The 26,480-nt window shown below is 41.4% G+C and overlaps 2 protein-coding genes and 1 long non-coding RNA gene across 3 annotated transcripts; 2 read left to right on the top strand and 1 right to left on the bottom strand.

Annotated features, from left to right (window-relative positions):
* Positions 1-1,411: 1,411 nt before the first annotated feature.
* LOC121913783 (apoptotic chromatin condensation inducer in the nucleus-like) lies at positions 1,412-15,480 on the top strand. Its single transcript, XM_042436587.1, has 9 exons — positions 1,412-1,575; positions 4,811-5,556; positions 9,506-9,668; positions 9,771-9,877; positions 10,091-10,239; positions 10,371-10,507; positions 12,254-12,515; positions 13,435-13,748; positions 14,864-15,480. The coding sequence occupies exons 1-9, from the start codon at positions 1,542-1,544 to the stop codon at positions 15,313-15,315; spliced, it is 2,364 nt and encodes a 787-aa protein (XP_042292521.1). The 5' UTR covers positions 1,412-1,541; the 3' UTR covers positions 15,316-15,480.
* On the bottom strand, positions 2,921-3,403 carry LOC121913784. The gene is made up of 2 exons (XR_006100377.1): positions 3,237-3,403; positions 2,921-3,095 (listed from the first exon to the last, which is right to left on the bottom strand). It is a non-coding gene; the product is annotated as an uncharacterized LOC121913784 (long non-coding RNA).
* A 4,232-nt stretch (positions 15,481-19,712) lies between the features above and the next one.
* matn1 (matrilin 1) lies at positions 19,713-25,923 on the top strand. The gene is made up of 10 exons (XM_042435727.1): positions 19,713-20,792; positions 22,217-22,401; positions 22,480-22,644; positions 22,737-22,959; positions 23,911-24,033; positions 24,148-24,320; positions 24,413-24,644; positions 24,739-24,891; positions 24,982-25,062; positions 25,162-25,923. Exons 1-10 carry the CDS (start codon positions 20,705-20,707, stop codon positions 25,209-25,211), a joined length of 1,473 nt encoding a protein of 490 aa, XP_042291661.1. The 5' UTR covers positions 19,713-20,704; the 3' UTR covers positions 25,212-25,923.
* Positions 25,924-26,480: the final 557 nt, after the last annotated feature.

A 26,480-nucleotide genomic window follows, 5' to 3' on the forward strand; every position in this document is an offset into this window, starting at 1 on the left:
TGCCCATTGTTTTCTAGATTAATCAATCAGTTGTTTGGTCTGTAAAGGCACAGAAAATAGTGAAAAATCACGGTTTCCCAGAGTTCAAGGTGACTTCTTTGAATGTCTTGTTTAGTTTGAAAAACAGAAAAACCCAAAAATATTGTTAGTCAATTATACAGTTTACAGTTTATGATGATATAAAAAACAGAGAAAAACAGATAATCCTCAACCTGGAGAAGCTGGATGCAGCAGATGTTTGAAAAATGCTTGAAAAATGACTCAAATGATCATTCAATTATCAAAATAGTTGCCGTTGATCAACTAATTGTTAAATCAATGAATCATTTAAGCCCTAATTGTATACCTGTTGCCCTCTTTACAAAGGTTGATGGACCAGGGGCAATAATGGAAATAAGTTTTGGACTTTATCGTTGTTTAATGTACAATAATGTCTCCAACAAACCAAAAATTAAATTCAGCAGTTAACTGAATAAATAAAATATGAAGGTCAACATTTTCGGAGGGCGATGGGGATACACTGAGGGGATTTGGACTCATGATCTGAGTATTTCTACTTTACAGTCCTGCTTTTCTGATGTTCTAAAATATTAGGGCATATTATTTTAAGTATTGCAAAGAATAATCCTGAAAACTGCAGCAGCTCAGTGTTAAAAGGCTGAGTCAGTCATCCCTGAAAACCCAAAACACATTATAATGCAATGAAAGCACTTTTATAATATTCTTTTAATAACCTTCAATGTAATATTATGATAATAAGATTTACAGGAATATGGTTGTTTTTAATCATAGACTACATAAATGTTCCCTTTACATACCCAGTCTTATGAGAAATAACAAATGAGAAAGATAATACACATATCAGTCCCATCAGGATGATTATCATTATTACTCAAAATAGTGAGTGGAAGTTATGAAAAGATCATTTAGATTCACCTCTGACTATCACAGACGTACCATGAATACACATATTACAAGCTCCTCTTGCTTCATATTCTATCTCTTATTTCTCTGATACACTATTGAATAAAATATGACAAGTTTACTGCAGGTAACCAACAATATAACTTGTGTTTTTGTGTTTATAAACATAACAGGATGCAAATGTTGTTTTAACAGCTTTTTTCTTAGTTGATCCAAGTGTAGATTAAATCATTGTGTGACATAGATAATCAGCTCAGACAAGTTTGGTACATGAGTAACAAATTGGGTCAAAATAGCACAAATCAATCAGGTAAAGTGAGTTAAGGGTTAACTGAGAGAGAGAGGAGTCAGAATCCAAACAGTACATTTTCCCAAAATAATATAAATTGAGGGTATAAACGATAATCAATAAATCGTGTCAGTCCTGATGTATCTGAATCTGTTCAGCTCACTGATTGGCTGTTTGAGTTTTACCCTTCACGCGATAATTCTCCGTCACACTGCAGAGGGGAGCTAATCAATCAATCAACCTCAGGAGCAATTCGCCTCGTGACCCTGTGTGGCTTAATTGATTATTAGTACAAAATTTGTTGGTTTTGACGCCGGTGAGAGTCGGAATGGATGAAGATTGTGATTTAGAGGCAGATTTTGGTAAGAACATGATGACATGTAATTGTTTTATTGGCTTGTTTTGGCGAATCAACAATGAATGGTAATTTGCCGGCCATAGATGGTCTATACTGAACTCCTGTCATTTCGTAAACTTTGAAAGACTTCTAAAAGTTTTTAATTTTTTTATTTTAAAGCTCATAATCTTTCCTGTGAGGTGCGGCTCCCTGTGCTGCGGGGCTCCTCAGAGACCCTTAAAGAATGTAAAACTCGGTTATTAACATTCACGACCCGGTGTTTGTACATGGGGACAGGTTGGCTAGTTTTAGCTGCAGCTAGTCGGCCTCAGTTAATTAACGGCCAGGTGAGGTGGCACGAGGCGCTGCACAGCTGGGACACTAATTAAGTCACTGCAGGCAGCAGCTCCTCCTGAGGATGACGCTTATCAGGTTTAATTCAACCTGCAGGTCACCAGATGACTCATGAAATATGACAGAAATACTGTAACTCTTCTAACATTATCAAGTTATTTCTTTATAATAGTGACACTTTCCAGCTGAAATAATCAATACTAAAAGCCTCCAAAGGCCTTAATTTAGTCATTGAAAGTGAAAGTTATGAAATAAGATATAAAAAATAAATATTATCTTGAATTATCAACCTGTATAAAAACTGTAATGAACGGGCCGTAACCAAGACTCCAGATACTGTTTACTAAGGTAGTGGTCCCCCTCAAAGTATAACCACCACTCAGGAAATGTTGACCCAAAAGTGTTTATGTTAAATGTCTAATAGGGCTGCTTGATTATGGCAAATTTATTATTTAATTTATTTGAGGTTATTTATTATTTAATACATGATATGTATTATGATGTCATTTTTCATTGGTATGCTTTTATTTGGTTTGCTGTAAAAGAATGGGATGTGTTGGATTTATAACACAAATCAGAACGAGATCATCATTGCGAAACAGAATGACGCACAATAATCATTTTATCTCGATTTATCTTGTTTTCATATCATTGGAAACCAATTTCGTAATTGGAACTAAAATTCTAATTGATCACCCAGCCCTAATGTCTAATTATATTTTCTGTATATGTTTTACTTACATTTATACCCAACATGGTCTAAATACTGGTTCAATGTAGAGCTGAAATGACTTTTCATTTAACCAATTTGTCCGTCAAAATCTCCACACTGCCAGGATTAAAATTCTGGTGCTCAGTTGGTATTAAGAGGCCCAAAGTGTGCCAAGAAAATATCCACCACACCATGACACCACCATCACCAGGCAGGATGGATCCATGCTTTCATGTTGTTTATGCCAAATTCTGACCCGACCATCTGAATGTTGCAGCAGAAATTGAGACTCATCAGACCAGGCAACGTTTTTCTAATCTTCTATTATCCAACTTTGGTGAGCCTGTGCCAGTTGCAGCCTCAGTTTCCTGTTCTTAGCTGACAGGAGTGGCGCCCAGTGTGGTCTTCTGCTGCTGTGGCCCATCTGTTTCGAGGTTCGATGTGTTGTGCATTCAGAGATGCTCTTCCGTGCACCTCGACTGTAACAAGTAGTTATTTGAGTTAATGTTGCTTTTCTATCAGCTCGAACCAGTCTGGCCATTCTCCTCTGACCTCTGCCATCAACAAGGCATTTTCGCTCAGAGAACTGCTGCTCACTGGATATTTTCTCTTTTTCTGACCTTTCTCTGTAAACCCTAGAGATGGTTGTGCATGAAAATCCCAGTAGATCAGCAGTTTCTGCAATACTCCCGTCTGGCACCAACAACTATGCCACGTTCAAAGTCACTTAAATCACCTTTCTTCCCCATTCTGATGCTTGGTTTGAACTTCAGCTGATCGTCTTGACCATGTCTACATGCCTAAATGCATTGAGTTGCTGCCACGTGATTGGCTGATTAGATATTTGCATTAACGAGCAGTTGAACAGGTGTACCTAAAGTGGCCGGTGAGTGTACACCTGTGCATGAAGGGCCTAATCTAAAATGCTACATGTTCACTTATTCTTTGAAAGAAATCAACATATCAACTGGGACTCATTATGAAATGTGTGTCAAGGGCCGTGATACAAAAAAGAACCACAAGCACGTTTGATACTGAGTAAAATCTTTACACAAACACATTTTTAATTTCTCCTGCTTCTGATTACCAGAAACTCTACGTCAAAACGTGTGAGCTGTATTTTAGGCAACAGTAGCTTTATTTAAATACAATCTTTTATGCACAGGGGAAAACTAAATGTGCTTTTTGGGCAGATTGAGAAGGAAAAATAGCTAGAAAAATATAGAAAATAGCACAAATGATAGTAATGGATATTCACAACAAACTCAAGGGAGAACACACCCAAATGATTCAATCACAAAGAATGTAATACATACCATTGAAAGGAAACAGAATAAAGAAAAGGCAGCTTTCAAAAGAAATTAGTCTGAGCTACAGCTTAGTCGAATAATCAGTTAGTCAACAGAAAGTGTATTGCCTTGCTATTATGATAATCAATTAATCAGTTTGCATAATTTTATTAAAAGAAAAAATGCTAAACTTCTCCAGTACCAGCTTGTTAAATGTGAATATTCTCTGGTTTCTTTAGTCCTCTATGATAGTAAACTGAATATATTCGGGTCATGGACTGTTGGGCGAGGCAAAAGGAGACATCTTGGGCTTTGGGAAACAATGATGGACACTTTTCACCATTTTCCGATATTTTATAGACCAAATGACCAATTTATTAGTTAAAAAAAATAATTGAGAGATTAATTGATAATGAAAATATATGTTAGTTGCAGCCCTACAGTAGTCTGAGCACATCTCAAGTCCTCAGTGAGCCTATTACAGCAACAAGAAACATAAAAACTAAAAGCAGCTTCATTGTATTTTGAATTGACCATCAGTGCAGCAAGAATACCAGAGGCAGATGACCTGAGAGGTGGGAGAGAGTGAGAGTGGGTCATAACTTTCAAACATATCTATATATATGGTCAGAACTTTATAGACAAGCAAAAGATCCTTAAAGTCAATTCCAGTACATACTGGAAGCCAGTGCAGTGTTTTGAGGACAGATATAATGTGCAATGTTTTTATTTTAGTCCCTGTTAAAAGTCTTGCTGCAGAATTCTGACACAGGTTACAAAAGCCAGGTCTTGTTTTGCTAAGTAGTGGTAATAACATAACTGACCACATTTTACCTTTAGGGGAAGTGGTGAGGGCCTACAGCGACCTGGACAAAACTAAAACTTCTCAATACACTTTGTTGCAGACTGTCCAAGCCTACTGTGTGAGGAACTGGAGGATTTGGAAGCAAAAAACGACCAAGGGAGGACACAGATGAGGAGGAGGGATGGAGAGGAGGAAGTGTTTAGTCAGGGTGAAGATGAAGAGGCAGGAGAGGAGACAGAGCGAGAAGAGAAGGAGGGGGAGGCGGAGGAAGAAAAGAAAGTTGTTGTGTCAGAAAGGGAACTGATAGCGACAGAGGGAGAAGAGGAGGAGCAGGTGAAGCCTGAGAGTAGGCCGGAGGCGGAGGAGGTGCAGATGGGAAACAACACGATTGAGAACAACAATGAAACAATCGCCGATAAGCAAGAGGATAAAGAAACACATAGTTCAGAAGAGAAAGATGAGCAGAAGAAGAGTAGGAAAAGACGAGGCAAGAAGCAAACAGAGCGAGTGAGAAACAAGAGAGGTTTAAAAGATGTGAGCGACAGGTTTGAGGAGGAAAAGAAGAGTCAGACACAGGAAGTGTCGGCGATGAGCTCAGAGGAGAGCTCAGCTCTGTCGGAGCCTCACGTTGGACTGATGAACAGCTGTGACCTGTCCGACCCGATCTACCTGGGCTGCGGTGGGACAGGGCTGTATTGCCCCCCAGTTCCCATCCCTCTGCTGTACTCTTCACAGCCCCCGGGCCCAATCCAACCTGCACCTCCTCAGCCCCGCGGGACAAAAAGGCCTCACAGCCCCCCTCTTCTACCTCACAGTGTCCCCCAGCAGGGCCCACAGCCTCTCGAGGTGAGAACAGACTCTGTCACGGTTTACCATTCACTTGTTCACTTAATCACACTTGATGAGCTTCATTTATGACTCCACACTTTTCCCCTTTCTTCCTCTTAAGTAGCTTCATGTTTGGAAATCATCTTATTCCACACCGTCTGGAGGTGTAATATATGTTTTGTGTCACCTTTTTGCAGCTCTTCATATGAGCTTCATGATCACACATATTAATGGAAATATTCCAACCAAAGACTCCATGTTGTTATGGCTGCAGCATCCGATCTAATGAAAATGTTCCACCTGTCTGCTGCTTCATTTTAAACACATTTCTCACTAAATTCTGCCTGACAGATTTGAGATCTTTGGAAACTGTGGGGTGTTTTTAGGATGTAAGTTGTGCTGCAACAATTAGTCAAGTCAAATTTATTTATTGAGCACATTTAAAAAGTTAAATTAAAACAACACAAAAATGAATAACTGTTATAGACAAAGTTAAAACAAAGACAAATTAAATTAGATTAGCTGGTTAATGGATCGACAGAAAATTAATTGGCAACTATTTTGATAATCGGATAGTCATTTTTGTCATTATTTCTTAATTAAAAGTGGCAATCTCGGAGATCTCCAGTTCGTTCTCTTTGCAGCACCAAATGGTGTGAAGTGGTAGTTGCAGTTGTGTTTTTGACCTCACTCATCCTCACTCCCAGAGATCTGAACAGTGTCGCTGTGTGACATCACGCTAGCACAAGCGAACTGAAGAGCTGTTGCACCATCACCATTGTGTTACCTCGTTCAGTGATAATGACTTAACAGACATTTATGTAAATGAAAATCTTTGAGATTATAACTTTAAGCAAAAGTACCAAAGATTTGCTGGTTTCAGCTCCTCAGTTGTGATGATTTAATGCTTTTCTTTGTCATACATGATAGTAAACTCAATATCTTTTGATTTTGGACTGTTGGTCAGACAAAACAAGACTTTAAAGGTGCAGTGTGAAGGGTTTAGTGGCATCTAGTGGTGAGGTCAGAGATTGCAACCAACTGAATACTCCTCCCTCCATGGAAGAGGTCCCACTCTCTATGTAGAAATAAACTCTCATTCTAAGGTAATGAAAACACAACAGTTCCTATTTTCAGGTGATTATACACCAATTAAAACATACTTATGAATATTATATTCCATTTCTGCCAAGTCTGTTCTGACAATGCAGACGTCACCTTTGACTTGAAATTAAAACGGGTATTTTTCATATTTCCTCACATTTTATGGACAAAACCTATTAATTAAGAAAATAATCACCTGATTAATCAATAATGAAAATAATCGTTAGTTGCAGCCCTAAAATAAAGTTCTATGGGTTTGAATAATGTTTGGCTGCGGATGAAGTTTAGTCTCCTCAGCCTAACAGACACTTTTGCATGTTCTAGTGAAGACCTCCAGGTTTCTAATAATAACTAATGTGTCATGAGTAATTACAGTCTAATGGGTATGAAATTATGCACACCTACACTTTTCTGCAATATTAATGATGCAACTGTGAAGATAGCTTTCTGGGCCCTTTTCTTCAAATGTGGCATGACTAATTCAGGCTAACGTGATGCTATCAGGCTAAAATAATCCTGTCAATTCTCATCCAGCTAATTTAGTTCTTTGAAGGCGGTTTGAAGATTGATTTGTTGATCCTGGATCTTTAATAAGGCAGAATGAGTAGAGTTGAAACCATGATCGGCATTTATGTGATTGCTGTTAAATGAGGTAGGTGTGTTGGGAATCCTCCCAGCATGCACTGGGGTAATTGTAGACATATGTCTGATTTTATGTGTGTTCCTGCTGTTATTTTGTTCTACGTTGTGCTCCATAATGTTTCTACTGTTTCCACACTTTCATCACACATGAAACCTTTCAAAAACTTAAAGATCCCTTCCAGACATGTATTTAGATATTTAAAAATACTGTGGTTGGAACAATGATGTGTGTCTGATATGGTTTTTCCACAAAAAATTATATTAACCACATTCAAATCCTTAAAGTATCACATATGAGTATAGATAACTCTTTATTATAGAAATTAAATTTTGATAACACACCACACACCAATAAACCGTGATGATTTATAAATAACCTGCATGTTCTCATCTAAAATCTTATATCAACATGTGAGAAAGTGAGACATTTGTGTCTGAAAATGAATTCATGTTTGGGCTTCACCCTAAAAGGTCTTGGTCATGATGCAGCTAACCGTCAATAAGCTGCACCTCAGCAGGTTTGGGTTCAAGGACTTGTTGCTATGACAACAGTTCCAGATTAATTTTAAGACAGTTTAAAAGAACCAAAGAATCCAGACTCGTGTCAAATCATCAACAGTCCAATCTGGATGACTGTTATCCACGTACGAAGAATGGAGGCATGAATATGAATTTGATAACATCAAACTGGCAACTCGTTTAATTTAACTGTTAGGCTATGTAATGGGAAATGGGGAAAAGTGATTATTTTAATCATTGATTTCCATAATGACATACTGTGCCTAGACCATGATATTTATCAGTTATCTGTATTTTTTTTGCAGTAAGACTGTTTACCACAAATTGTTGAACTACTGATAAAATCATGGGTTGTGCAACAGCAGGAGATTTCAGCTTCCATGATTTCAGGCCTCAGTACCTCCAATAATTGTTTTCACAAGATAAAAGTAAGACTTTGAAACCACGAAGGGAAATCTAAACCTTAAAATCGCACTAAAAAGCTTTTGCTTCAGGTAGGTCTGTGACTGCATTATTTTGGTTTTGGGGTGGTGAACAGTAATTGTTGATTGCTATTGATTAATTGTTGGTAATTTTTCAAACAAAATTGACAAACATTTGATGGTTTTGGCTTCTCAAATGGTAAGATTTGCTGCTTTTCATTATGGTATTATGGTAAATTGATTACTTTGATTTGGGACTGTGTTTTCCATTGCAGTTGTGGTATTTTTTAATAGCTTCTACATTCTATTGAACAAACAATTAGCTAATTAACTGAGAAAGTAGTTATCACAATAATTCATCATTATTTAAAGAAAACAATGATTAGTTTAGATCAACACATCAGCGTCACATATGAGAATACATACATTAGACTGGAAATTAATTTCTTTTCCTTGAAATTCTGAATCTGCTTTGATGACAAAAAAGAGAAATTGTTGCTTTGCTCTCTTTGAGCTGAAACATTTGAAGTGTAGTTTTTTTGTCTGTCATAAAACAATAGCCAGGTGTCCATAAGTACAATTAAACAGTTTTTGCTTGCTGTAATAATTTCTCCTATTCATAGGCCTACTGGCCGATATGCTTCCCTGTGATGGGGGACAAACTCTTGTCTTGCCAAGTTTATTTACAGCTAATATGAAGTTTTAGCAGTCTGAGTAAATGGATATCATTCAGAGATTAAGTCTTTTTAGTAGAAAATTAACTCCTTTTGTTTCTCTGCTGAGCTGCAGTGGAGGAATAGTAACACAAAGAGGGATTTTCATACTTAAAAGACTGTCATTTTGGAAGGTATCAACTTGATTTGTCTGACTGCTGAGGCCTCATTTTAATTTCAGATAAAGTTTGAACTGGATTTTTGTCCTCATCATTTGCACTGAAATTGCTTTAAGAAGGAATCTCTTTAAGGCCACAGTACTAAATATTATAGCAAATAAAACCTGTGTCAGTGTTCATTTGCAAACTAAAAAAAAAAGTGAATGTATCCTTTAACTGTGCCCTTCTCTGTAAGCCTCAGAGATGTTTTGGAAAACATACGTCCCTTTTAGCTTTTGGTCTTTACCTCACTTTTTCACATCCTCTAAAATTATGTTCACCTGAAACAAACTTGATTGACACCAATGTTTGGCCTTTTAACAGGGAAATACAATACATTTAAAATTATTTAGCATATTGAATTTGACTGAGATGAGCGCTGACGTAATGTTTGACTGGTTCACGGCAGATGGAGATAACCCAGGTCTACTCCACCCGGCGCTCCATCCGCTACAGCACCAGAGGCCGAGGCCAGGCCCTGAGCTTCCCTCTGCTATCCGGGTTAGAGACTGTGGACAGCTGCCTGCTGCCACCTGCTCGGAAGAAGAAAGCACGAACACTTTACAGTACTGGTGAGGGACATGTCTGTTTGTCCAGGTGTGCACAGATTTGAGTATTATGCAAATATTTGACCTGCATTGTGTGTTTGTGTGTGTATGTGCGTATGCGTGCAGATCAGTTAGAGCACTTAGAGGCCCTGTTCCAGGAGGACCATTATCCTGACGCAGAGAAGAGGAAAGTCATCGCTGCGTCAGTTGGTGTTACGCCTCAGAGGATTATGGTTAGACAGCTATCTTCCTCATTAACCCTATGACAAAATCCTCTTATGATGCATTACTTGATGATCTACTTCCTTGAAGAAAAAAAAACTATTAGCAAACTGTGCGTGAATAAAATCTTACCTTTTGCTTTTCTCAACTCCCCCATCACAATCCTTCATCATCTCTCCTGATCTCTGTTTTACTGTCTACCTCGATATGTTTCTGTATCCCAGGTCTGGTTTCAGAACCGCAGGGCAAAGTGGAGGAAAGTGGAGCGCTCCACCACAGTCAAGGTTGAACACAGGCAGAGTAGGGCTGGAGGCAGTGTCAGCCCCCCACAACATCAAATCAACCCCACACTGCCCAACCTGGCATCCAACAGGTCAGCAAACTCAGTCTATGTGTTTGTTGTTCATGTCCTGATATGGTGTGTATTACTCGAGGTCAATGTATCACCCGCCCTTAGTGGTTGTTGTATAAAATCTAAACCAAAGTTGTGTTCTTGCTTTTCAGTAAAGGAGCTCCCTCTTTTTCTGCTCACTTTGCCACTAAGCTGCCCCAGCTCGCCCCTGCTGCACCTTCTTTCCCCTCCCTGTCCGCTCACACGCCGCCCTCCTACGGCAGCCTCCTGGCAAGCCTCAACAGCCCAGGTTTTGAAATCCACATTGATGCACACAATTTCCCAACATACTGCTTGTAATGCAGGTTAGGCCATTGTGCTCCGTAATTATTATTTAAAGAGGGTTTGGTTTCTGAGGAATTATGCTACTTCTCTGCCATACACCAGAGTCATGATACGTTTATTATTTTCTTGTGTGAAACTAGAGGATTTTCTAAATGTTGAAATAAAACTAAATTAGTTTAATGTCTATGTGATCAAGTGGCAGGGAAATGACACCTTCTCCACAGCCGAGAGTTTAATAATTTTTGCTCAGAAGCCTAGCGTTAACAATTTAACATTTTTATAGTACTATACTATAGTACTATTGCCATCTAATGGCTGTGAATGCTGTGGTGAACTGTCTCATTGTTTTGTTGTTGTTTGTACACAGCCAAAGACTAAGTTCACGCTAACACGTTTTAATTTTAAAACAGTGTTTTAAAACGAAAACTATCTCTGTCCACATGAACGTTTTAGCATCATTTCAAAAATAATATCCGTCCATACTAACACACCTGAAAACGTGTATCACATGACTGCTGGACATGGGAATTGTCACAGATAGCTCGAATAATAGCCTGCCTCCTACGCATGTAGGCAGTAGTAGATTATAGATTGCAGAATTTAGCTAGCATAAACAACAAGGTCAGCAACGCCTGTAATTTGTTATTCATGTTGAATTAACCACTGGAAGTCAAGGCTGATGTTGGTTGTTTTCTTCCGGAAAAGGGTCACATGATAGGGCTGTGACGAATCAGGGAAGGATATGTTGTGACTGATAAAACCCAATCATGTTTTCATTGTTTGCATCATTGTTTTCAAAAGTCTTCATTTCCACCTGTCCAGATTAAAACGCAATCCCAGAGTTTTCAGTGTAAAACGGGGTTGAAACGGGATTCAAAAACACTACAGTAGTGTGGATGCTAGGCGTAAACATAGCAAAAGTTATGCATTTTAAAAAGAAAACGTATTAGCATGGATGTAGCCGGCTGTTTAGGGAAAAACAACAGCACTGTGAGACTAAACGCACCCCTCAGATTCATTCAAACAGGTCCACTGCACAGCACGATGCCAGCGCAGAGGGCTTCAACAACAGAGAAAAAAACAGGGTCGTCTGGCAAAAATTTAAAACTCAATGTTTGCCCAAGAACAATGTGGCATCATCAGGCAAGTCGCTGTATTGACCAAATATGTATAATCACACATTCCTGATAGATTTTGTGCCATGAAAGCTGTATTTGTCCTGTCGATCATAGCAAGAGTAAAATTCTGTTTCATAGTATTACAAACCACTAAAAGTGGGGCTTCTTTTGGTCTGAACACCTACAAAGGGGAATTGCTTCCTGAGAGGCCCTACCGAGGGCTCCAAAGTCCCCTAAATATTATCTCTGCTCATGCACAGTTAAAGCAAAATAGTTGCTAAGTTTGATTTCAGACCAACCATCAGCTCTACTATCCTGATTCCGTAGAAATCCGTGAATTGAGTTGATTTTGGTTCAGGCTCATTGCTCAGTGAATGTTTGTTTTGGACTCTGCACTGCAGTCCCACAATAGATGAACAAATAAACAGCACAGAGTAACAACACAGGCAATAAGAACACACATGAGATAAAACCAGTAGCCCTCATCATAAAAAAGATAAGAGATGCACGGATGTCAAGATAGTAAAATTCCCTAGAAACCAAACGGCAGTATCTCTTTAATCTCAGCGTTTAATCTGTATTTTATCTCCAAGGTCAATCCAGAGTGAGAGAGGGGGGCCAGCACCCGCTTTCATCTCAGGGGGGGTTGGCAGAGTACCACCCCCGCCCCATGCACAGTCCTCCCCCACTGCGGAGAGCCAGCCTCCCCCTCTTCACAACGACCTACAACAATGCCAACCCCACTCCACCTCTCCCCAATACCCCGGTCCACACTCCACCTCTCTTCCTGGATGCTCTTGAGGGCGGCTCCTCCTTGGCCCACCGGGACACGCAGTCTCTTCAGACTGACACTAGGTCAGCAGAGCTCACAGCCGACTGTGACATGAATACTAGAAGATGATTTGAATAGATGAACAAGAGATGATAAGACGACAGTAGGGGACTGCAGAGTTGAGAAGGGAACCTGTGAAATACTGATATTATAATGGCACAAACTGCGCCTGTGGTGGTGAGAAGTCGCTTACAGCTGGATCTGTGAAACAATTGAAGAAATCATGCAGGGAGGCATCTCAGTTAGTTATTGCTTTGTACAAAATTATAATTAGTTGACAACAAAACTAAAAAATGAAGCTGTTAGAAACCTAAAAGGGCCAGTTTGCTCAAATTACAAAAAACATATTCTCAGTGGAACTACTTTCTACCAAAATAAGAGTCCCTTTTGAATTGGTTGACAATATGTTGGAGTAATTGGGACTTTTTTAATTAAATGTAATTTTAAATTCCTCCATTGTATTGTGGGGGGGTGGGGGGACTGGAGGCCCCAAAAATCATAAAGACAGATACCTCGGAAAATAAACCAGAAACTACCTGCATGGGTAAAAACCAGTAGTGTGAAAAAATGTTTTTTTGTAATTTGGGTGAACCGACCCTTTAAGAGGGGGCTGCTATGACAGCAAGTTGATGCGAGTGATGTAGAAAATAATCAATCAGCGTGTATGTCTGTGGTTTTTCTGTCGCCGTACATCTTTCAGGGATAAAGATAGTTCTAGATATTTACACAAACTTCTCCACCAAAGTAAATATTCAGCCCTCACTGTGCCCCCAGTCTTAGTGACTCTCCACTCGTCAGTTTGGGAACAGATGAATAAAAAGACAGATGCACAGGATCAGAGATGCTGTATGTGGAAGTATTTGAGCAGATTAAGAGATTATGACCATTGAGGTATCTCTGTATATGTATGCGTTTGTGACTAAATCCCTGTATTGTCCTCAGTTCTCTATTTGATTTTGGAGAGAAGCTCGACTATCTGACGTCCAGCCAGCAGAACAACACTCTCTCCTACCAGCTCCAGACCTCCTACCCCAGCCAGCCGCAGCACCAACCTCAGGCATCTCTGCCCCGCATGGCCTATCTCACCCCGTCTCCCTACCTCACTCCCAACCCTCCAGATTCCAACCCCACCTCCTACCTGACCTTTGGCCCCGGAGGAAACTCCACCGGCGTGGTGACCTACTCCACTGGAGGCCACGCCTACTTCCAGTCCCAGAGCACAGGACAGATCCTGCTGCAGTCCACTGGTCACCATGGTGAGTCACTGGGATGAGAGGGAGAGTGATGGAGCTGTGTGTGTTTTTTAAATCAGTGTAGATTTGAATTTGAATGTCTTTTAAATGGTAACCTCAATGTCCTTCAACATAGAAACACAGAAGTCTACTGGATAATTTAACAATAATAATAGGTTTATGATTTGGCCCTCAGTTTTAAATATGTCAGCTTAGTTTCTATAAAATCATGTTTTTTCTGCCAGTTTGGTGTATACTGAATAGATCTTAATGCTCTAAGAAATTTCTAAAGAAGCCAGTGAAAAGTGCAAATCTGAAATGTCGCACATTCAGAAGCTTCATAGCTGCAGTTGGGAACAAAATGCTGCACCACCATTGCCAAATTCATCCAGAATTTACCCTGAATTTGAAAGTGAATTAATGTGCATATATATATATATAATCTGGTTTTTACTTTTCGTAATTTTAAGTTGTGACTTGCCATTATCTGCATGGGCAACATCATTTTTTACAGTGATTTGAAAGTTGTTTTTTTTTATAGAAACACCCCTTAGTAGTTGTAGTTGACTTCACTCTGCATGTTAGTAGTTAGCAATTAACAGGACTTTTACTTCTGGACGCCCAAAATTAGACCTCACGTGTCTACTCAGTTGTCAGTTCATGAGCAAGGACCACAACATCAACTGAAATGTTAATTTAAGTGTTTACTTATTTATTTAATGCTAGTTATAGTAGAGCTGGACAGGAAACATGATGAGAGAGGGGGATGACCTTCAACAAAGGTCCCTTGCCTGCATCAGGATCAGGATCACTGCAACAACCCAGGACACCCCAATAATAAAGAATAATAAGTGTTTAAATATGAAAACATATGAGAGGGGACAATGGTGGAGCAGGATGACAGCTGTGAGGTGGGAAATGCTTTGGAGAGGATCTAGTATAGCCTGGGCTCATGGATGAGTAGGGGACCAATGACAGATAAGGGATGAGAAAGAAAAGGGGAGAGAGGGGGGTGGACCACAGAAAAGAGAACGAACAGGCTTGTATGTCAGGTAGGCATTCATGGATGAACGATAAGAAGAACGTTATCTTTATCTCAGTTGTCACATCTCTGTTTGAATCTGTGTGTTTCCGTCCAGGTGGCATTACAGCGTACCAGTCGTACCCGTGGGGTAACACGTACAGTCAGCCAACCATGCATCAGCGTGCTCAGTGCCCCTCAAATTACCCCCCTAACATGGGGGCAGCTCGAGACCACCAGCCACCCTCCTCCACCACCTTACCTCCCCCTCCTTCATTCTTCCCCCGGGGAGACCACGGGCCCACACACGCAAACCCCCAGCGCTCCTCACACACCCTGACACACACCACCAGCAGCACCACCACCGTCCTCCCACCTGTGTCCACCCTGCGGCCTTCTCGCCTCAGAGTGGACAGCGCTCCAACGAAGGTGGTGCCTCTGCTGCCATCTCAGGTCAGCCTTGCCTCTCCAGAAAGCCCTCCAGTGCCCCCTTGTGTCAAGATTGAGTACGACAGCCCTAGAGAGATTCACAGCCACTTCCACTGCGACTTCTCCCCCATACATTTTTGACTGCATGTTTGTTTGAACTATATTGTGTGTAAGTGTGAATATTTCTATATTTTCTATTTGTATAACTATTAGCATGTCTGCCAGTTCTCAGTAGAAATATTAATGTCAGCAGGCTTGGTTGTGCTGCATTAACAAGGCTGCAATAAATGCTCATTGTTCTGTTAATCTTTATTTCTGCATTTAACTTCCTCAATCAGGGGTTTCCTGAGCATTTTCACTCCGCGGACCATTTTCATTGAGACAAAACTGAGACGTCTCCATCAGTATGTGCATACATGTTCACAAATCATGTATGTTTTGGTTTAGGTATGATCACCTCCCAACACACAAATAAGCCTTGATAGACACAGAGTAAGCAGGCAAAATGAAACTAAACAGAAACTTCACTTGGCCTGCATTGTGTTTTTTTTTACGTAATTAAAACAATACAGATCAGATTAGGAACGCTGAGGTAGTGGCTTCACACAGAGTTTCATGTACTGCTGAATGCTGAACAGCTGTGATTATATAATTATAATTCAGCCCTATTGCCAACTCTCATGTTTCCTCGCAGTTTGGTAGCAAATATTATGATTTAAATGAGAAATGCTTCTTGTCTGGCTTATTTCAGGTCTGTCTTTAGGCCACTAGAAGGCGCTGTTCCTTTGTGTGAGTCGACCGCACGCTGGGATCTATTTAACACTGTGATATGTCTGACATCCCTCCATCATGGAGGATATGTGACAGGCACTAATCCGCTGGAGGAGAATAAGGACAGACTGATGTTTCTGGTAGAGGTATCCCAGACAATCACTGATACACCCCAAATCCTTAATCTGTGTTGCCATCTGCTGTGTTCTCACACTTACTGCACTTTCCGCTCTGTTTGTTCTTAGTATGCCAGTCAGTTGCAGGAGCTTGTGGAAACCAAATCCCTATATGAAACTCTGCCTATCAAAGAGCTGAAGGCATTTTCCTGAGACTAGAAAAGTGATTTGGGACCAGCGTGTCTCTTTCTTTAACTCTCAGTAGTGAAAGTAAAACAAAAAAGTTTCTCGTTTTAACTCTAGTTAATATTCCTGGTTCGTAGTCCTGCTGTATGTATGTAAAGTTTGAAGTGAAGCTCGGATGACGTGGGAGTAAGAGAAGGAAGTGTTTGATGAGAGCGAGGAGGAGGTGGCAGGGACCAGGGGAGAAGATAAAGAAAGGGAGGGGGGGGCGGGAGGGGGAGGTGGAGGAGTGAGGCAGTGTGATGGTCTGGGAACAAGGGAGGTGAGCTGAAATGAGCTGTTGCTATGGGAGGAGAAGAGGATGATGGGTGGGCTCTGCCAGTAGGCGTGGGAGGGAGAAGAAGACGGGGATGAAGGAGGAGTGTGTTTGTAGCGCAGGGGGTTGTGGGACGAACAGAACTGTTGGTTATGTAACTGCTGTATTTGGGTTTTTAATGAACCTCTCTCTTCCTGCTAACTGGCTACTGAGCTGTTACTGTTGGCAGGAGGAGCGCTGCATAAACACACATACACACACACACAAACTTCATTTGCAGTGCATAAATTTCTCAAACTCTCTCTTACATAAAGAAGCACACACAACACCTTAATATCAGGAGTGAAACCCAAAGTGTGAGAGCTCTATTCAAACTTTGTGCAGTCAGGTTTTTAACTCTTTAACTTTTTTTATTTAGCGTATAGGTGAAGCCTGTCAGTCTGTGTATCTCCGTCTCTGTATAATTAATGTGTCAGTGTGGATGGTTTCACATTTCCTCATATTTATGTGCCAGTGAGCCTGCATGTGTGACTGAGGAGGGCTTCATGTAGGTTTAAGTTTGTAATTAATTTTTCCATGACTTCCCTGGTGTGAACAGAGAGTGCTCAGAGCACAGCTGGAGGGCATGAGAGTGTGTGTATGTGTGTGTGTGTGTGTGTGTGTGTGTGTGTGTGAGCACAGGTATGGGATGCTCAGTCCACCCCGATCCCACCATGTCAATATTTACTCAGTATTCTGAGATTGGAAGAAAGAGAACTTGTTTCAATATTTATGGATGTGGTCAAACACGAGATCCTCGCAGTCTTTCCAAACGCAGTGTCTGTACGAACGCACACACACGCACACACATACACACACACACTGACTGACTGAAAACCATGCACTGCTTGGATAAAGTCAAGTTTAGTTAGTAGTTTATTGATATTACTGGATAGGGTTTATTGATACAACTGATTGAAAATAATAATGTTAGTAGTGGAACAAAGCTGAAACCTGGTTTGGAGATCCTCCAGTCCTGTGGCTCTCTGGTTCAAAGTACACCAGGGTGTTGATATTTAGTTTGTTTTGAAAAGATACAACAGATAGACCTGTGTTGGAGTTGGAAGAGGAGAGAACATGAGGGAAGGTGGTTTGAGAAAACAACAATAAAAAAAAATAGATTTGCTTATTCAAATGTTGTATAAAAACAAAGATAAACAGTGGAAGATAAAATATATCTCACCTCACTGTTTATCGTAAATACAGCCACTGACAACACTGTTATTTGAATGTGGTCTTGTATAAAAATGCCTAATGATATGCAGTGTGGCTGAGATGTTTTCATTTACACTATGGGTCTGGCAGTACTATTGTGTTGAATATTCTGTAGGTTGAACTCTCTGATCCGGTCGGGCTGTTGGCAGTGAAGAAGGACTTACAGGAACATTTTCTTTTTCAGTAAAAAAGCAAATATGCTTTGTCTTTATATTAGATTTCTATTTTGCTACTGGAAAGAAAAAGAGAAAAGGAAATAACAGAGCTTTTGGGTTTTGTTAAATTTGGTAAGGTGATTTGTGAGCATCATTACATGAACATGCCCTTGGAGTGAGTGCTGGTTATGAGAGTCAAATCAACAAATTTGATTGTTAATATGGGACTGTGATAAAGCATTATTTTTGTTATAAAATAATATGCCAGTTATTTTCTTGGTAAGTGTATAAAATGTAGTGAAGATGCCAGTCAGAATTTCCAAGAGCCCAAAGACGATGTCCTAAAATTACTAATTTTCTCCAGTCAACAACTAATTTGCAAAAGTATCCAATGTACTATCCTAGAAGACTAAGAAAAGCAGCATATCATCACATTTTCGAAGCTGGAACCAGTGAATTTGGGCATTTTTGATTTAGAGATGACTTAAATCATTAATTATCTAAACCTTTCTGTCGACAGACTTAACAATCAATTGTTTTCGTTCTATATTATCCATCAAAATCATGTAAAGTGTAATGTGATGTAATGTAAAAATGGCAAAAGATCCACTGGTTCCAGCTCTTCTAGGATAGTAAATTGGATACCTTTGAAAATTTATTATTGATTGGACAAAATTAGTAATTTTTGGACGTCATGTTTGGGCTCTGGGAAATTCTGACTAGCATTTTAACTAAATTTTCTAGACTAATCAAGCAAATAACTGGCCAAAGCAAGCAGTTTGAAGATATCAGCTGGGACACTGGCAAAAATAAATATGTCTAACTAGTTTCTGACAAGAGATTAAGTGAATAACAGTTATTTGCAGCAATACTTTGGATGAATACAGTGAATTGTAAAGGTCAATATTTTAATTGGTCAGACATCATCATTTTTTATCACTTAAGACACATTTCGGGCCTTTTTTTTTACCATCCGTGTCTCAACAGTCCACGTGTGTTTTCTGTGTAACTCTACTCATGTTTAAACACACATGATAAATTACACGTAGCTCTGAAATAGTTCACAAATGCTGATGGATGCCGTTAAGGTACATCCAGCTACCTGCTTATGTTTGTGTTTGTCCTGCCTGCCAAGCAGACCTTGTTACATAACCCATGAATATATGTGTGTGTGTCTACTGTATATGTTTGTGTGAATATGTGTGTGTGTGTTATGTCTTCCCTATAAGCCAAATAACCTATTCCCAGAGATGACACGCTGTCCAGGAATAACATCTCTGCTCTTTCATCTCCAACCCATCACTACCATAACACACACACACACACACACAGCCTCATTCTCTGTTGATTTTGCAGCATGTTCAGTTCAGTAGGAAATCTGTCTGGCTTGTTACTGTACAGCCTGAGCCCCCATACTCCTCTTCCCCTCCCAGACTAACTCCTCAATTGCGGCTTGTTCAGGTCATATGTGTGGATGGAGGTGTGTGTGAGGAGGAGGAGGAGGAGGATGGGAGGGTGCAGAGGAATGCAGGGTTGGGTCGGGTGGAGTGGGATGTCGAAGGGGAAAAGAGGGGTCTCTGTTTAGTGTGTATGTGGGCTCTATAGAGAGATTAAAGAAATGTATGTGAGCTTATTGATGAAAGTGTGTTTTCCTACTGTGTTTACTTCACGGGGGCCCGCTGCCTACCTGACAGCGGAGAGGAGAGTGATGGAGAAATAGGCGGGAAGAAGAGTCTAGTGGAAGCTGAAGTGGAAGTTTTTTGATATGGTCGCAAATCAGGGAATTTCTACCTTTTGATTTGTATGTTTGTGTAATCTGTTCTGTGGTAAAACTGACCTCAAAATATGATAAAATTCAGGCTGAAGCTTAATAAATCTTCAAAGATGTGAGAAAGGAAGGATGAGAGGAGAAATGGGTGAGAAAATGAGCAAACAAGTGTTAAAAACACAAAATATGCAGAAATTCAGGAGCATTGAACTAAATTGAACTTAAGAAACGAGGCATTTGCTTGTATACTTCAATTTATACAGAAATGCTTATAAAGGCACACACACACACACACATCCCAACGTGCAGACTAGCACGAACACTGTAGGCTGTGTAAGGTGGTTCTCCTTCACTTCCGCACCATAAATGTGTTTGCTATACGAGGGAACACGGGGAGAAAAGAGGAATTCATGTTGGTGTTTATTTGAGCTTTGGCCAAATCCAACCTGGGGCGGCTGTGCTGGTGCGCACACTGCACCAAACCCCAGCCGCTCCTGTACCCCCAGCCAGACACACTCATACTGTACACACTCAGGGAACTCAAGCGCACACACAACACGAATTTTACTATACACACACACACACACACACACACACACACACACACACACACACATACACATACCTGTCCACCCTACCCATATCAAGGTGTGTTTGTCTTTCCCTGCCCACCGTTTTAGGTCCTCCCAGGGCAGGTATTTCCCTCTCTTCCCCACAGACACACATACATACACACACACACACACACACACACATTCGAGCTAAAGAGGGGGGCTGTCTGTGTGTGTGAAGCACTTGCATTGATAACCTGCAGCTCAGAGTCACTCAGTCTCACTTTGTGGCCGTGCCCCTTGCCTGGAACTCCCTTCGCCCTGCTCCATCTCCCCTCTGGCTTCTCACTCTTAGGACCATCTGCGGACACGCTCGGACCCCCGCGTTTAGCTGTCGCCCCTCTGTCGCTGTCACCATGACGCCTACCCCGCCGTTGTTCCTGCTGCTGCTTGGCCTCATAGGAGCTCAAGCCACCATGGACCTCCGCACAGCCGCTGCCATGGGTAAGAATGATGACCTTTAACCCCTTAAGTTGATGTTAACCCCGGTGAGGACTCAGAAGCTGTTGATGGTGTGATACCTGACATCTTATACTCAAAACATTTAAACTCTGAGACACAAAACCTCAGTGTAGACATCATTGTTATGATGCTCAATTGATCTCAACAGGTGCCTGAGGCAGAGGTGCTGTGAAGGAGGTCTATTTATGTAGTTAGATCCATCTTCATTCTTGTATCCATCTGGTCTGAGTTCAGGTGATTGATCAAGTTGCACTTGCAATTTTTGCACCAGAGAGTGAAACAAACTCCCGGAGGTAGTTATATTGAAGAAGGGGAATGGAAAAAGTTCAGTTTTTATTTAGTTGAAACCTGTGTCATATGGAGCTGGTTAAAATAATTGGTTCAATACTGTAATTATTTAGTTAATTGCAAAAGAGCGTAAATCCACAGTGTTTAGTGTCTTTGGAAATTTAAGAATTATAAGTGATTTGTTTGGATTGGATGGTTAAAATTACAGACAGATGTAGTTTTGTCTTGTTTCTGATGGTTGAATGGTTGGCTGAAAATACTGTGCATGCACAGTTTGGATGGCGGTTTCAGGATGGAGCCGGTGCTCTGGGCTTACGTAAGTGTGTGCGTGTGTGTGAGTTGGAGAAACTGGTGGGAGGAAAAACTGGAGGGAGGGAGAGAGGTGAAGGGTGAGAAGGGAGATCAGTGATGTTTCACAGACACTAGAGGTTTTTAGGGAGCTGGCAATTAATTTAACGAGGCCACAAATACATGGACCCACACAGAAAACCTGCTGCGAGCCTGTAGAGATTTATTGTTATTATCAGACACTGTGGCAGAATCAGTTTTCTGTCTTCTGAACACATAATGTAGCTCCATCGTGTGATTTCAACTGAACAGTTAAAGCTTGTTAAGTAGAAATGTGTGCATCCATATCATCATAATTTCAACAAAAAAGTACTTTTTCTGAGCTTCCACAGCGATTTTGCTCAGTTTTCATCCTAATAATAATTTATTAATATTATTATCTAAGAGGTACCCCTTTTTAAAGCCATTACTGTATTTAAAGCAGTTGGCTTCTGTTTTGACATTTCCTCGTTCTAGCCAAACATTCCTCCATCTCTCCTTCAACCTTCCCCCTCTCTGCCCCTGTTGCCTCCTTGCATCCTGTTTTTTCTGTTTCCTCCCACTTTTTCTCGTACATATCTCACCAGCCTTCATCCCCTCTGCCCTCCCTTATCCTTTCACTACCTCCTTTCTCCCAAATCCCCCCCCCCCCCCCCTTCTCCCTCCTTCATCACCTTAGTTTCTTCATCTCCATTTACGCATAATTTTGTGGATGTATGTTGTAGTAGTTGTTATGGAAGCTATAAGATAATGATTGCATAATAATCACCTTTCTCACCCTCTGTGTGTAGCGGCAGGTTTGTGCAAAACCCGACCCACAGACATCGTGTTCATCATCGACAGCAGTCGGAGCGTTCGCCCATCAGAGTTTGAGCAGGTCAAAGTCTTCCTGGCCAAGGTCATCGAGGGTCTAGATGTCGGACCCAACGCCACACGTGTGGGAGTCGTCAACTACGCCAGCCGTGTCAAGAACGAGGCACGTGGTTTGAGCAAAGTGTTTGTTATGTCTCAAACTGTTTCATATATCACTGACCTTGCAATTACTCAACTGTAGGTGTCTCTGAAAACACACCGCACCAAAGCCGGGCTGATTAAGGCTGTGACCAAGATCGAGCCCCTGTCCACCGGAACAATGACCGGTCTGGCCATCCAGTTTGCTCTAAACGTGGCCTTCAGTGAGGGCGAGGGTGCTCGCGTCAAATCTCCTGATATCAGCAAGGTCAGACACACATTTTTCACATGCAGTTCCACATGCAGTTCACCATATCCCATAATGATTTTGCATCTAATTTTGCACCTGTTCCATCACAGGTCGCCATCATTGTGACAGATGGGCGTCCCCAGGACAACGTGAAGGATATTGCTCTGCGTGCTCGGGATGCCGGCATTGAGATTTTCGCCATCGGTGTTGGACGTGTGGACATGAGCACCCTGAAACAGATGGCCAGCGACCCCCTGGATGATCACGTGGACTATGTGGAGAGCTACAGCGTCATCGAGAAGCTGACCAAGAAGTTCCAGGAGGCCTTCTGTGGTAAGATGGGAGGAGAGGGAAGAGGAAGAGGGACAGATAAGGGATGTTGTCTGGATTCATTGTTTACAGTTTCGGAAGATAAGGATCAGTCGTTAGTGATAGAAATAGACAGTAATGGCTGAAAAGAAATACTCTCAGGGTGGGTCATCATCATTATCCATGCCTTCATCCTTGCGGAGAGAGCTGTCTGCTGCCCTCCCCCCTATACTGAGGGTAAGGTGTCAGGGCTTTTATCTTTTCATTCCAATTTATTGTTCCCTCCCTTTGTCCTCTGCTCTTCATCAACAAGATTCATTCAGCTGTTGAAACTCATTAAAAAATTCCCAGTGCGTGAGGGCATTAGGGCAGGAACAACCTTTTGGAATGAAATTCCCTCCTGTTCCTCAGTCACTCTCACACAACTGAGAGGCGAGACTGATCTGTCTTTAATTACCGATCCATTAGTGACAATCATTAAACGTCTAATTAGTGATGCCCTTCGGCGCTCCCAGTCTGCAGCACTTTTGACTGCTGCCTGCCACTCACTTTGCAGCAGCCAATCTCGCTGCAGATGCTCCGTCCAAGGGCAGAGCTGCATGTTGGCAGTGTTGGATTGTTATTGGATGAGCCTGTGTGTCACATTTAAAAAGCAGAAGCGAAAACAAAACGTATTTTGTCCATTTAAGGCTACTCCAATCTTTTCCACCTGTTTGTTTTAAGGATCCACTGGATGCATGCATCATCCACACATGCTAAAAACTGTTTAGGTCGACGGTGGCGAAGGCGGCAGGTCACAGTGGATCATTAAAAATCAATGCTAGATTTTCCCATTTTCAAACTGACATAGTTTCATTCTCTCCTCCTAACCCCAACCACCCACCCCCCCCTCTCTTTGTGTGTGTGCCTCTACACATATTGTCTCTGTGTGTGTGTACGTGTGTGTTCTGCATGCACATGCACACACACACACAGTGTCGGACCTGTGTGTCACTGGGGATCATGACTGCGAGCAGGTATGCATCAGCAGCCCCGGATCATACAAGTGTGCCTGCAAAGAAGGCTTTACCCTCATGGATGATGGTCGCAGCTGCAGTGGTGAGTGCATGTGTGTGTGTGTGTGTGTATATAAAGGTATTGATCCAAGCATGGTCACTGTGCTACCAGAGTAATACGCTCTGTTGCGTATATGTGTGTATCCGACATCACCAGCTTGCAGCAACTCAGCGACAGACGTGGTGTTCCTGATTGACGGATCTAAGAGCGTGCGTCCTGAGAACTTTGAGCTGGTTAAGAAGTGGATCAACCAGATCATCGACAAGCTGGATGTTTCTGACAGCAAGGCTCATGTTGGACTGGTGCAGTACTCCAGCTCAGTCAGACAGGTATGTGTGTGTTTGACATGTATCGTCACCTAATAATCAACTTGCTTCCTTCCTTCCGTTATACATGTCATGTTTCCATCTCCTTCCTGCAGGAGTTCCCCTTGGGCCGCTTCAACAACAAAAAAGACCTGAAGGATGCTGTGAAGAAGATGGCCTATATGGAGAGGGGAACTATGACAGGCCAGGCCCTCCGCTATCTGTCAGACAGCAGCTTCAGCCCCAATCAGGGTGCCCGGCCTGGAGTCACCAAGGTGGGCATTGTCTTCACAGATGGACGCAGCCAGGACTACATCGGAGACGCCGCCAAGAAGGCCAAGGAGCACGGTGAGAATAAGACAGATTACCTCTTAATGCACGGGTGTTGTATAAGTAGATTTATATAATACCTACTTACACCAGAGAACTCTGTATGTTACAGGTTTCAAGATGTATGCTGTCGGAGTGGGCAATGCAGTGGAGGATGAGCTGAAAGAAATTGCCTCCGAGCCGACTGGAGAGCACTACTTCTACACTGCTGACTTCAAGACAATGAACCAGATTGCCAAGAAGCTGCAGATTAACATCTGTCAAGGTCACTCATTATAGCATAAACACCCCAATGATCACTCTTTATGTATACACAAATGAACAATAGCTGAACTTGTGCTTTCTATTCCCACAGAGGAGGACCCTTGCGAATGCGACTCCCTCGTAAAGTTCCAAAAGAAAGTAGAAGATGCCCTACAGGCACTAACAAAAAAATATATCCTTTACAAGAGGTGAAACGGTCTGAGAATATCGTGTTTTGATGTCTTTTTCATATTTTCCGTCTTATTGTTTCTGTCCTTAACAAATATCTTACTAGAGAGCATGTCGAAGAGGATCGCTTTGCTGGAGAACAAAATCGTCTGAGGACTCACATCCCACTCTTCCCTCTACATATGCACACCCACCTACATACACACACAAACAATTTTTACTTCCTGTAAAATACTGAAGAGGAACCTGTGTGTGCGTGTGCACCCTGACCTCTGCTTGTAGCCTGAGCTCTCCCGAACCACCTCTGCCTCCTCCTCTCTCGGTCTTACCTCTTCCACCCTTGGTCTCCTGGGACACGAAGCGCCGGTTGCCATGGGGACAACGCCTTTGTGTGTGTGTATGTGTGTGTGTGTTTGTGTGTGTGTGTGTGCGCTCCGAAGGTCATCCTCCATAGCCAGCCTGTGTGTTTGTTAATAAAAGTCTTCCCTCATAGGGAAACGGTGACGGTACACTGAAAGGTTTTTCTTTGTTGCTGCCTGTGTGCACACAATGTTGAATCTCCCCAAACCCCCTCCCCGCAGAGAGTCTGTGTCTCGTCATGTCAAACGGAGAAGCACATCAACCCCTCACTTGTTTCTCTTTAAATCTGTCACTGTCATGTTTCCCTCTCTCTCCCCTCATATGTGAAGGCTTCAACTTTCTTCTCTTACCCCCACACAAAGGTATCTTATATATGGTATATATAAAGGTAAATTAATGTAAGATATATGTCTGATAATAAGGGTACACCATTGATGTTTTTTATTTTCCTAAATAAAGGTGATTCAGGAAGTACATATTATAAGATTGTGCAACTATTGTATGCAAAATTAACATTATTGACACAAATGTACACATAGCCACACATTATTTCTTAGTTTGGCACTGTTTTTTTAATTGAGTAAAAATAAGCTTTAAAAAGTGTGCAGAATATTATCTCAGTGGCTACAAGATGTGGTCTCCGAGGACCACAAGGGCTTGACATGTGTTCCCAGCAAAACTGTTTAATTCAATATCAGAGTTGAGTGCAATGGCAGATGTTTATATGCACAACTTTACTGTAATTTTCCATAAAGTCTTTGAAGTACTAATATTCTTCCCAGATGGTAGTCATGAGGACAAAAACAAAGTTGGATCCGTAGTCTAGTGTGGATCTCTGGGTTTTTGGAAAACTCCTGCAGAGTGCAGCCACGGAAGTAATGTAATGCTAAAATAAACAGTAATGACCTCAGTTTGTTGGCTTACATAGAGGATAAATCAATTAGCTTGTAATTTTTCAAGTAGAAATGACAAAAGTCTGCTCGTTGCAGCATCCCTATAGGCTTTTTAGGCTTATTGTCGGATTAAACCATTTTAAGACATTGCTTTAGGCTCTGGTAAGTG

This window comes from Thunnus maccoyii, chromosome 15 (assembly GCF_910596095.1).
Source record: "Thunnus maccoyii chromosome 15, fThuMac1.1, whole genome shotgun sequence".
NCBI classification, from domain to species: Eukaryota; Metazoa; Chordata; class Actinopteri; order Scombriformes; family Scombridae; genus Thunnus; species Thunnus maccoyii.

Excerpts from the sequence above, each read along its gene's own strand:
- LOC121913783 (XM_042436587.1), top strand. The coding sequence starts at position 1,542 with ATGGATGAAGATTGTGATTTAGAGGCAGATTTTG. Across the intron at positions 9,669-9,770 it reads ACGAACACTTTACAGTACTG|ATCAGTTAGAGCACTTAGAG; the intron begins GTGAGGGACATG and ends GTATGCGTGCAG. Across the intron at positions 12,516-13,434 it reads TCTCTTCAGACTGACACTAG|TTCTCTATTTGATTTTGGAG; the intron begins GTCAGCAGAGCT and ends TATTGTCCTCAG.
- matn1 (XM_042435727.1), top strand. The coding sequence starts at position 20,705 with ATGACGCCTACCCCGCCGTTGTTCCTGCTGCTGCTTGGCCTCATAGGA. Across the intron at positions 22,402-22,479 it reads CCAGCCGTGTCAAGAACGAG|GTGTCTCTGAAAACACACCG; the intron begins GCACGTGGTTTG and ends ACTCAACTGTAG. Across the intron at positions 24,321-24,412 it reads ACTCCAGCTCAGTCAGACAG|GAGTTCCCCTTGGGCCGCTT; the intron begins GTATGTGTGTGT and ends TCCTTCCTGCAG.